General features: G+C 58.5%; 2 protein-coding genes across 2 annotated transcripts; both read right to left on the bottom strand.

Moving 5' to 3' along the window:
* Nucleotides 1–2,237: 2,237 nt before the first annotated feature.
* LOC148594210 (protein lev-9-like) lies at nucleotides 2,238–3,712 on the bottom strand. The gene is made up of 5 exons (XM_088527391.1): nucleotides 3,652–3,712; nucleotides 3,365–3,505; nucleotides 2,904–3,071; nucleotides 2,482–2,685; nucleotides 2,238–2,330 (listed from the first exon to the last, which is right to left on the bottom strand). Exons 1-5 carry the CDS (start codon nucleotides 3,710–3,712, stop codon nucleotides 2,317–2,319), a joined length of 588 nt encoding a protein of 195 aa, XP_088383517.1. The 3' UTR covers nucleotides 2,238–2,316.
* Nucleotides 3,713–5,591: 1,879 nt separating this feature from the next.
* HINFP (histone H4 transcription factor) lies at nucleotides 5,592–9,306 on the bottom strand. Its single transcript, XM_010219449.2, has 9 exons — nucleotides 9,144–9,306; nucleotides 8,716–8,942; nucleotides 8,448–8,559; nucleotides 7,765–7,917; nucleotides 7,418–7,495; nucleotides 7,210–7,330; nucleotides 6,957–7,095; nucleotides 6,549–6,673; nucleotides 5,592–6,208 (listed from the first exon to the last, which is right to left on the bottom strand). The coding sequence occupies exons 1-9, from the start codon at nucleotides 9,304–9,306 to the stop codon at nucleotides 5,686–5,688; spliced, it is 1,641 nt and encodes a 546-aa protein (XP_010217751.2). The 3' UTR covers nucleotides 5,592–5,685.
* Nucleotides 9,307–10,801: the final 1,495 nt, after the last annotated feature.

The following is a 10,801-nucleotide window of genomic DNA, read 5'->3' as shown; positions in this document are numbered from 1 at the left end:
TCTCCGTGCCCCTCGGGCCCAGCAGGGTCTAGCAGCCCCCCGGGGGTGGCTGGCCAGCGGTGGCCACGCGCTGGCCCCTCTCCGCCAGGTTTATCCCGCAGCTGAATGTCAGCCCGGCAGGCTGGGCTCTCCAGGCAGGCTCTACTGCCAGGCAGCGCAAAAGCCTCTTAAAGGGACCAGCCCTATTTCCTCCCTGCGGTCGTCTGCTCTTGCGAATCCTGTGCATCTCCAACCCAGGGGCCTGGCGCTCACCACCTCCAGCACATCCAGCCCCCGCTGCAGCCCCAGTGCACCACAGCACAGCTCCCCTGATGAGGCACAGAGCAGGTGATAACAGGCTCCTGGGATGGGACCGCAGAGCAAAGCTGAGTGTGGGCAACACAGACCAGGTGTGGGAGTTGAGAGGGCACCAAGTGTCAGGGCTGCACCTGTCCCACCCTGCACGGCTTCACTCGCAACACGCTCCATCCACAGCCCATCAGCACAGACCTGCTGGCCTTCCACACTCCCACCCTCAGCAGAGCTCGCCTGGCTTCATCCTCACTGTTACTCACACCTCTCACCCACCACAGCGCTTAAACATATGGAAATGAGTGGCACTAACGAGGGTATTAATTAGAAAACCATCTGTCAAGCTGAGGAGAGTCTTCCCCTGCCACAGCCAGGCTGGGGCTGGAATAGATCTCGGGGTAGCAATCCAGGCCCATGCAAGAGCAGAATGGAACCAGCAACTCGAAGAGTTGTCTGTGGGGCAGGGCAGCCTAAGGCCAGGTGCTGGAGGGCACAAGGAGAGGTTTGAAGGGTCTTGGCCACCTCAGGCTCCGCATGAGATCTTGAGCCTTTTCCTCATGGAGTAAAAGTTATGTGGGGCCTGTCCAGTTCACCCTGCTTTCACCATACTTGCTTCCCTCCCCAGGCGCTCACGGTTAGCAGGTCTCAGCCCAGATGCCCTCTGAACAGTGCAGAACAGCCCCTCGCCCTTATGGCCAGGGTGCAAACAGGGCCTGGGAGTGACCTCCCTTGCCACTGAAGTCCCGCTGCTGCTCAGGGCTGGACCAGGACAGAGCCATCCCCTAGCTGGCTGTGCAGCCCCTGGCACGCTGCAGCAACTCACCGTGAGTCCCTTCAAGGTGGAAACCGCACAGGGCTTCAGGTCTGGTGCCTGGGGAGCTCTGGCAGCCAGCACCAGAGGCACATTTGGCATTCACCTGGACCCCAGCTTGGACCTCTCCAGCATGGCCTTGGTGGTAGCTGAGTCCCCACTGTGCATCAGTGTTATGGGACAAGACCAGTGGCAGAAGAAACCTCTCTCAGCTCTGCCACGCGTGCTCGCCTCCAGGAATGGAGCCAGGCATAGATTCTCTCCACATAACTGGAAATCCTGTGTGATTTCCTTTAAGCATATCTTAAATTAGCTGTGGTGCAGCCTGACTCCAATTGCACTGGCCACCCTGTTGCACAGACTCCTGCCCTGTTCCTGCTTCTCCGGGAGAATGAAAACGCTGCCTCTTTCAGCACTGCTTTGGAGGGAGCCAGGGCAGCTCCCCTGGGAGCACGAGACTAGCGTTGAGAGCTGGGTGCTGGACCCAGCCAGTGCCTGAGCCAGCCCAAGCATCACCCCAGAGAGCAGCCAAGGGCCCAAGAGGGAAAGGAGACAGACTGCAGGAAAGGTTGCTTCCTGAAAAAGAGACAGTGCAACAATGGGCAAGGGCAGAACCCGCACTGGCTGGAGACACTCCCCAGCACATCCAGAAAGACCTTGGGGCAGCAAGTCTCAAGGTAACACTTTATTCCTTAGCACAGTTTGCTGCAGACATCTGTTTGCCCTGGCTGGGTGACCCATTCTGCCATGCAGAGGTGGCAGCAAGGAGCACATGGCTGCACACCCCAGCTCTCACACTCCGGCTCAGCCATCCTGGCTGCAGCAGGAGCAGCTGAAGGTACAAGAAATACCCAGCAGGGAAAAGTCACAACCCACTGGGGGGATATGATTAATAAACCTGCAGCACATGGCCCACAGACACCCACTACCTCTCTCACAAATGGAGGCAGACACAGAAGGAAGCAGAGATACCAGCTCCATGGACCCAGATGAAGGAAGCAAATCCCCACCTCGATGAGCATCTTCTGCCTTTGAAGGGCAGCCCTTTAGCAGTGGTGAGGTGGGGCCACTCTCTCCTATCCAGCAGCCTTGCAAGAGATGGAGCTGAAGAAGGAGCCCTGCGATGGAGACGGACTAAGAGAAGGCAGCACCTGTTCAAGGCGGAGGACCCTCTTGGAGCGGAGTTGGATCCTGCAGCTCCGACCAGTTCAGCTTTACCCAGAGGAAGCTTCAAGGGAGGGAGGAACAGCAGATTTTGAGCAGTCTGGCACCCCCAGCTGCTGCAAGAGCTGGGGATCACCCTCCAGCACCAAGGGCAGACCTCTGCCAGGGTGGGCAGCTGCTGGCCAGCACATGTCCACCTCAGCACGGGCACTCACCGCACGGGACATGGCAGTCGCACTCGCAGATGTCACAGCGCTGGAACCAGCGGGCCCAGCCAGACTGCTTGGTGACGCAGGCTGAGATCTTGATGCAGCCGCGGTTGAGGAAGGCTCCCAGGTGAGCATGGCTGCTGCAGGATGAGGAGCACCTCCCAGTAATGTCCCGCTCGTTGATCTCAATCCGGCCTCGCAGGCAGATCCCTGGGGAAACGGGGCCAGAGAATGCCATCAAGAGCTGCCTGCAGCCACCCTCCTTGTAGTCTACCTGCAGCACCCCCTTCCCCCCCACCCCGCGATGCACTGGGGGCTTGAGACCCGTGTGCAACCCTCCTCCGTGTCCAAAGGGGCTGCAAATACCTCCCCGGGACTCCACAGGCACAGCATCCCCCTGGCTCAGAATGTGGTGCAGTGGTACTCACGGAGGCAGGTAGGCTTGGGAGTCCAGCGGCCATCAGACTGGCAGGCGCTGGCTGGGTCGCCCAGGAGCAGGAAGCCGGGCCGGCAGCTGTAGCGCACCACGGAGCCGACCCACCAGTCGTTGCCGTACACCACGGAGTTGAAGTCTGCTTCAGGCCGCCCGCAGTTCACTGCGGAGAGGCAAGTTCCCGTGGAAAGAAGTGCCTCACATTGGCAAGGCAGCACAGCATGGCAGCGATGCTCTCCTGGCACTATTCTCCAGGGGTCCTGAGCGAGGAGCCAGGCTGCCAGGCAGGTGCCATGGGGTCCCTTTGCCACTGTCAAAGACCCCTTACAGCCCAGGGAGCAGCAAGCTCCTAAAGAGGTGCCACATACACACATGGTGCAAAACCTGCCCTGCTCGGCAGGCTGTGACAAGCCCCGCAGCCCTCCCGGGTCCCCTCCTGCCTCCCGCCAGCCCTACCTCGGCAGAATGACTTGTAGCCCAGCCAGCAGCAGCTGCCGTTCCCACACTGACTCCTCTTCAGCTCCTTGTGCTTCCCCTTGCAGCCCCCCAGGCAGATGGGCGCCGTGCCAGACCAGTAGGTATCCAGAACTCCTGGTGCTGCAGGGAGCAAGGCAAAAAGGGGCTGAGAGGGCTCTGCTCCTCTCGCCTGGGGACACCAGGGGCTGAGCACCCCCAGTCCCCCAGAACCTAGCCAATCAGCAGCTCGAGCCCAGCTCCTATGAGCCCCTCCTGCACCCCATTACCTTCCTCCTCAGAGGAGACCAGCAAAGCCAGCAAGGCAAGGAACAGGATGCTCAGCCCCATAGCACATGCACCACCCTCCTCTCTGCCCCACAGCTCATCCCAGGATGCCGTCCCTTGGCTTGCCCATCTCCCGGAGACCCAGGAGTGCTACCCGGCCTGCCCCGGGCAAAACCAACTCGGTTTCCATGCACTCGGGATGGGAGACGCCTTAGGGCATGGGGGAAGGGAGGAGACGTTCCCCTTAATCCGAATACTCTCTCCATCAGATAATCCCTGGCAGATTACCCTTCCCAGAGCCAGTGTTTAAAGGGACAACTCCTGTCAGCCATCCCAGCCTCTTCCCCATTCCCAGCACCTAGCACTCAGGTAGGACCAGAGCACTGCAGCCAGAGGCGCGCCAGGGACAGAGCAGGCACTGCCACGGCTTGGCAGCAGAGCCCCAAGGCCCGTGCATTGGAGAGGGAGCCAAGATGGGAGTGCTGCGAAAGCTTGTCTGGCTGGAGTCCCTTCTCTCGAGGGTATTCTTGGCCCAGCCGTGCCAAGTGCCAGCGAGAAAGCATCCAAGAGGAGTGCAGAAGGCTGAGCAAGGCTGGCTGCATCCTGTGCTGGCAGCCCAGGCTCACTGCATCCTCCTGCTTGCTGCTCCTTGCCCCTGCTGGAGCTGAAGGAGCTGCTCTTGTGCCCCCCACCCCAAGGGCACAGCCACAAGTCACACCCACAGCAGTTGTAATTAGAAAGTGAGCAGATGGCCAGGGGTTTAGCATGAAGCGATTTTCTCCACTAACCTGGCGTCCCAGCAGCTTTTGCTGCACTGCTTGAGAAAGGAAGAGAAGGAAAAAGTCAGCGCCAGGCCCAAGGACAGTGAGGGGCACTGGGGTTGCCTGTCTGCCTCCATCTGGCGTCACCACTTCCGCACCAAGGGCAGCAAAGGCCACAGTCACCCTGCTCACACCCGGGACACCGACTTCATGCTGTCCAAACCACTGCCCAAAGGATGAGCTGCCTCTCTACCCACAAGCCCAGGCTTCTCTTTAGATCCAAAACATGACACAGCAGGCGGCGCAGATTCACACTCTGCAGGAGGCAGTAAAATCAAATGCACACCAGGGAGCAGGCGTGCCTGAGCCAAGCCTGGCCTTCCAGTGCCATCCCTGGGGATATGGGACAACACACTCTCCAAGGCAGAAGGCAGTTGCACCACGTGGCACCACGCAGGATAGCAGAAAGCTCGTGGCAGCTCCACGGTGTCCCTCCCTCACCCTGCAGCTCCTGTGCAGCTTGAACTCATGCTCACCACATGTCCTGGCTGCAGGGATGGGGCTGAGACAGACACCACTCACCAGTTGGTCCAGCAGTCTGGCTTTTATTTGTCGCTCCCAAGTACAAGTTACTTGTTCAGTATCCCAAGCCCCAATGTGGGGAGGAAACCCAGGGAAGAACAAAGCACTGGGAAGCCCCCAAACCCCATGTAAGTGACAGCACCTCCAGCCCTCTCCTCCCACACAGATGAGTGCAGTGCTAAGGGTATCGGCAGTGCAGGCACTAACACGACAGACATCCTGAATGGAAGTGCCAACGAAGGCAGAAGCGGGGCACCCCATCCTGTGGCGAACAAAGTATGGGGGAGAACAGGCCTGAGGGCCACCCACCTCACCTGCTGCATCCACACTTCCCTGCCTGGGGAGATCCTCACTGAGGACCCGACAACTTGACTGCATGGCAGCAGGGACCACATTGCCAGCAAGTAAACAGGCAGAAAAGGCCCAGGCCAGACAAAGACAGAACCTCCTGAAGAAGCAGGAGAGGTTTGCCTTTAATCCTCAAATCCTTGGCTCTCTTTCCAGCTCCAGTCTGTTGTCTGACAGACAGCACCAGCCCTTCCCACCTCTCCACACTGACCAGAACCAGGAGCCACCAAGACTGGAACAACTGAGAGAGAAGCTAGCCAGCCCCATGCGGGAGGAGACCTGCCCTCTCCCCCAGCACATCCCACAGCAGCCCGTTTTCCATGTGCAGGGAGGCACGTGAGCTCCTCACACAATCTGGATGCCCAACTCCTCAGCTGTCTTCTGCAGGCGATCCATGACATTCTCCTCCAGCTCCACGGCCGGCCCGCCAGGCAATGCTGCCCGCTCCTCAGAGGATGCGCCAGCCATGACATAATACACAGTCTCACTCTCCCCGTGCTCGTTGGTCCGGTTCACTACACGGATGATGGGGTTGGCTGGGGCACTGGGTTCTTGCTCCAAGGACAGTGCTGCTCCTGGGAAGGCACTTGGCCCTGTTGGCTCAGGGTTGCCAGCCGAGTAAGCTGCAGGTTGCCACGAGGCTGCTTGTGGCTCAGCGTTGCTGCTCCCCACCGGCGGAGCCCCTGCTGGCGCCTCCAGAACGACGGCCTGAAGGTTGCCTTCACCCTCAGAGAGCACCACGCACTCAGCTGAATTTTCCAGGGCCTCTGCCTGCTTCTCACGGTCCTTCAGCAACTGCTCCGTCAGCTCCACGCTCTCGTAGCGCACCAGTTGCAGCCTCATGTAGCCGTCTTCATGTTCCTTGTACCTGAGCGGAGACAGGCAGGGTGACGGACCAAGTCACACTGCAGTCCCTTCCCCAGAGAAGTTCCCAAATGCAGCTGCTGCAATGGCACTACTGTCCATGTCCCCGATCTGACCCACTGCAGGAACTCCCACTCAGCACTACTCCATGGATCAGGGTCTGAACCTACTGAACAGGTGCTGCCAAGTGTTTCCCTGCCCCAGAAAATGGGTCCCAATAACATCGCAGGCAAACACCAGACCCCATTGCTGCCAGATCTCTGCTGGCTTCAGTAAAAAGCAGGAAGCAGCAGCAGCTGCTTGCACAAGAGAGGAGGTAGTGAGGAGCTGAGGGCGGGCAATACCTGAAGCGAGGATGCCCTGAGGGCCATTTGAATTGATGTTTCTTCCTGAGGTGCACAGTGAGATTATTCCCACGCGTGAAGCACTTGTCGCAGACATGGCACTTATACCGGGGCTCCGAGTCACCCTGGAGAGCAGAGAGCGCAACATGAGTGCCCTGCAAGCCTCATCAGAGCACCTGGCATCCACCTGCACGTGCAGAGGGAGGAAAATGGTTCTCTGGGAAGACTGACATAACATATCACTGCAGCAGGAAGAGAGGAAAGCAACCTGGCCTCACACTGCTATAGCCCCATCTTAGGGCACTTCACAAGGCTTCAGCTTTTTTCCTCATGCTTCTGTACAGCACGTCACAGCTAGTGTTTCTCAGCTTTATTGGGAACAAATGCACCCCTCTGCTCCCTTCCCACCTCATGGACTTTCCGGTAGTGCAGTTTGATGGAGCAGAGGGAACGTGCGGTGAAGCTGCAGGCCTCGAACTCACAGCGATAAGCTGGCTCTTTGCTGTGCGTGTCCAGATGTTTCCTCAAATCAATGAGATTCTTGCAACTAAAAGGAAACAAAAAGGCAACAAAGCTGATAATTGTGTGTCCTGTAGACACAAACAGGCCTCTGGGCCCTTCTCTGCCACGAGTCAGGAACGCGGCAAGCCCTGGTCCTCACCTGTACTCACAGTAGTCGCACTTGAACGGCCGCTCCTCGCTGTGCCGGAAACGAATGTGATTGCGCAGGGAGGAGGGCAACGGGCAGGTCATGTCGCACAGAGGGCACTTGTAATGGTTCACTGCTCAGGGGAAACAACGGGGAAACGTCACTGTGGAGCAGGGCAGAACACACACAGCCTCTGCTGCAGGAAGGAGCCTTCACTCACCATGGTTCCTCATGTGGTCACGGAGCAGCCTCTCTGTGGCAAACCTCTTGGAGCAGTGAGAACACTGAAACCTCTGCTCTGCAGCATCGAGCGAGAAGAGGGCAGGGTCAGCGAGAAGCAAGAACAACAACACAAAGAGCAACAAATGGAACTCGGAGTGGAGCTAGGAACGCTTCCCTCCTATTAGAGGCAGCAGACACTAACTGCAAAGCCAAAACATAAAACCACCTTTGAGGACCAATCTATCCTCTGTGCTGCAAGCACAGCACGCTTACCTTGCGCAGAGCGCAAGAGAACCCAGCAAGACTGCTTACCACCCACCCCTCGCCATGCCCACAGGAGCTTACGGTCCAGCGCAGTCTGACGGCGGATGTGGTCAAAGAACTTGGTATTGTTGGCAAACATCCCCCCGCACGTGGGACAGGCCACCACCTTCTCCTGCGTGTGGCTGCGCAGGTGCTCCCGCAGCTTGCAGCGCCCCTTGAAGGCGCAGTCGCAGTCTGCACACAAGCAACAAGGCCACTGTTAAGATCATTCCTAAGGGATGCAGCAAAGCAACTCACTCCAACAGGCAGAGGGGAGTCTTGTAGCCCACAGCCTGACTGAGGCTACTTGTTTGGCCACACAAGGATCAGCTCTGCTCCAAAAAAAGCCCTTGCAGCACAGATGCAGCACCATGAGGCCACCAGGCTAAAACTTGCACAGGTCCCCTCATCCCCCAGGCAGCTAAGACAAACACAAAGCTGCTGTGCACAGAGAAGGGAGCAATTATTCTAGTAAGTAAGTCACAGCCTTTTCTCCTAGGTACAAATTAACTAGGAATGGGAAGTTTTATATAAAATAATCCACTGGAGCTCCTGAAGGAAGTTCTACAGGAGTATTTCACTGTCAGAACCACACACATGCTCTTGAACTCAGAGATGCTCTCCGAGACCCTGGCCGAGCAAGGAAGGCAGAGCTTTTCTGGACGACCTTTGCAGCCCAGCCCTGTGCAGAGCTCTCCAGAGAAGCCTTGCCTGCTTCCACTGACCTCTCCAGCCACACAGGACCACGTGGTTCTCCTTTCCTGCTGCCTTGTACTCGGAACAGAAACTGTGGTCTTCCACATGCCGGTAGAACCACTCAGGATTATCGAATGACCTCTGTGGGGACATAGGGAACAGGGTGAAGCATGAACATGAATAGAGGAGATGTTGTCCTGCAGACACAAGCACAGCAAGCAGAAGGCAGCTCTCCTCGCCTTGGTTTCCATGCCACAGACAACGCTTGGGAAGCGGAGCTGGTTCCCAGGCTCTCACCTCACAGTACTCCCATAGACACAGGAAGTTCTCCTGGATCTCGGGGATGATGTTGCGGCTCTGGAAATCCAGCTGGCAATGGCTCACGTCTGACTGGCTCTGCAAGGCCCGGAGCCCCCACTGCTTCAGCTTGGTGTGGTAGCAGTGGAAATAGACGTGGCGGACAAGGTCGGCTGGGCTCTCCGGCGAGCAGAAGCCACATTCCTGCCACAGGCACGTGTATTCCTCTGCAGCCAAAACAGGAAACACCCAGAGTGCTAGAGGATGAAGGCAAGGCTCCCAGATGAAGCTCAGAGCCCTGGAGGCTGAGAAACCTACACACGTTTCTCCATCAGCCTCTCGCAGTGCAACAGTTTCCCGACGGAAAGGCCCATTTTCCCACACGGACGTGCTCGCAGAGGAACGCGGGTGCTCGAGGCGCTCCTTACCGAGCGGGTCCGCGTCGCTGCGGGCCTCGCCGGGCAGGTGCTGCCGCAGGTGCAGCGCCACATGCTCGCAGAACTCCTCCATGCGCGAGGCCACGAAGGCGCAGAGCCCCCACTCGCACTGCAGCGCCAGCGCCTCCCGCCCGCCGCCCTTGCCGGCCGCCATGGCGGCTCCCGGAACGGCCCGGCCGCCGCGGGGAGGCCGCGGGGCGCTCGCGGCGGCGGCGCTGGGGACGCGGCGGAGACGGGGCCGGGGCGCGGCCAGGGACGGCCCCGCAGCCCCCAGCGCGGGGTCGCGGCTGCCCCGCACGGGCCACCGAGCCCCGCCGAGCGCTTTTCCGCCAGGGGGCGCCCGGACGCAACGGACCGCGACCCTGCGCCGACCAATAGCGGCCGCCTGCGCCCGCGGCCGCCAGCCAATCGCCGTGCGGCAGGCCGCCCCGCGGGTGCAGCGGCTGCGTGGGCCGCTGTGGAAGCAGGAACCCGGCGCGCAAAGGTTCCGGGGTGTTTTCCTCCCCACCCCCACTTCCACGTGCAGCCTGTTCGATAAACGCGACGCTTGAGCTCTGGCCCCCACGTGTGCCCCCTGCCCCCCACGTGTGCCCCACGACCCCCGGGTGCAGCCCTGCGCCTGTGCTGCCCGCCCGGCCTCCCACATGCACCAGCACGTGCCCCAGCCAACCGCAATCCCCATCCCGCAGGCGCCAGGTGGCTGGGCTGCCTGTGGGACTGACTCGCGCGGTGCCGTGTAACGCCAGGCCTGGCAGATGGGATCCGCGTTCAGCAGGTCCTCACGTTCCACCCAACACCCAGCTTTCACTGCTATGGAGCATAGAGCCCAGGAAAGCAGCTCTCCATCACTATTCCCATGTGTTTCTAGCACATTTGCTCATTTCTCAGCTCTGGGGCGAACACTGCGGCTATTTGTTGTGCAGACAAGCAGCTCTTCACGCTGTGGGAGGTTACACACAGCTGGGTACCCTGATCAGCAACAATACAAGCCCCATTCCTATCCCTCGCTATTGTGGTTCCTGCTGGCAGATAATGTGAGGCTTTTTCTTCTTTTTACTCCATCAAAAGGACAGGTTGAAATGATGGTTTAAACTAAGCAAATATACACTGAATATTGCATCTGCTATTCCAGGCTTTTGTGCAAAATAGAGGCATAATTCTCAGTGAAGTTTGCTTTGGCAGCATGCTAAAATGAAGTGAGGTTGTTTAGAACGTGTCATAGAGCGTGCCTTGTCTACACACAATTGCTTCTCTGATTCCTGTTGCATGCCCCAACTCTACCCACTGAGATGAATGGAAGGTACTTGCCCAAATCCACCAAACTATAGAGAAAAGCTGGACCTGAGGCTTCTCTAACAGAAAACACAAGATAAGAGATGGGCATCGTCTAAAAGAAGGCAGGCTGAGTTTTTATTTCATCTCCATTTAATTCTTTTCCGCAGGATTAGCTGCTGTTTTTAATGCTGTTGTTCTGTAGTGAAGACACCTGGCCTGGGTGGACAGTGCTACAGCTGTGCCAGGGGACAGAGCTTGCCCAGAGCTTGTGTATCTTGGGTATCCCAACCTAAGCAAACGTATGTCCATCCCAGGAGACAAACCCAGGTGGGAAGCCTGCCAGAAGGCAGGTGGCTTGCAATGCAAAACCAGCC

The sequence above is a fragment of the Tinamus guttatus genome, unplaced genomic scaffold (assembly GCF_059628265.1).
Source record: "Tinamus guttatus ecotype Peru unplaced genomic scaffold, ASM5962826v1 Tinamus_guttatus_pri_ptg000284l, whole genome shotgun sequence".
Taxonomy (NCBI): Eukaryota; Metazoa; Chordata; class Aves; order Tinamiformes; family Tinamidae; genus Tinamus; species Tinamus guttatus.
The sequence above is the reverse complement of the archived record's forward strand: the minus strand, read 5'-3'. Positions and strand labels throughout refer to the sequence as shown.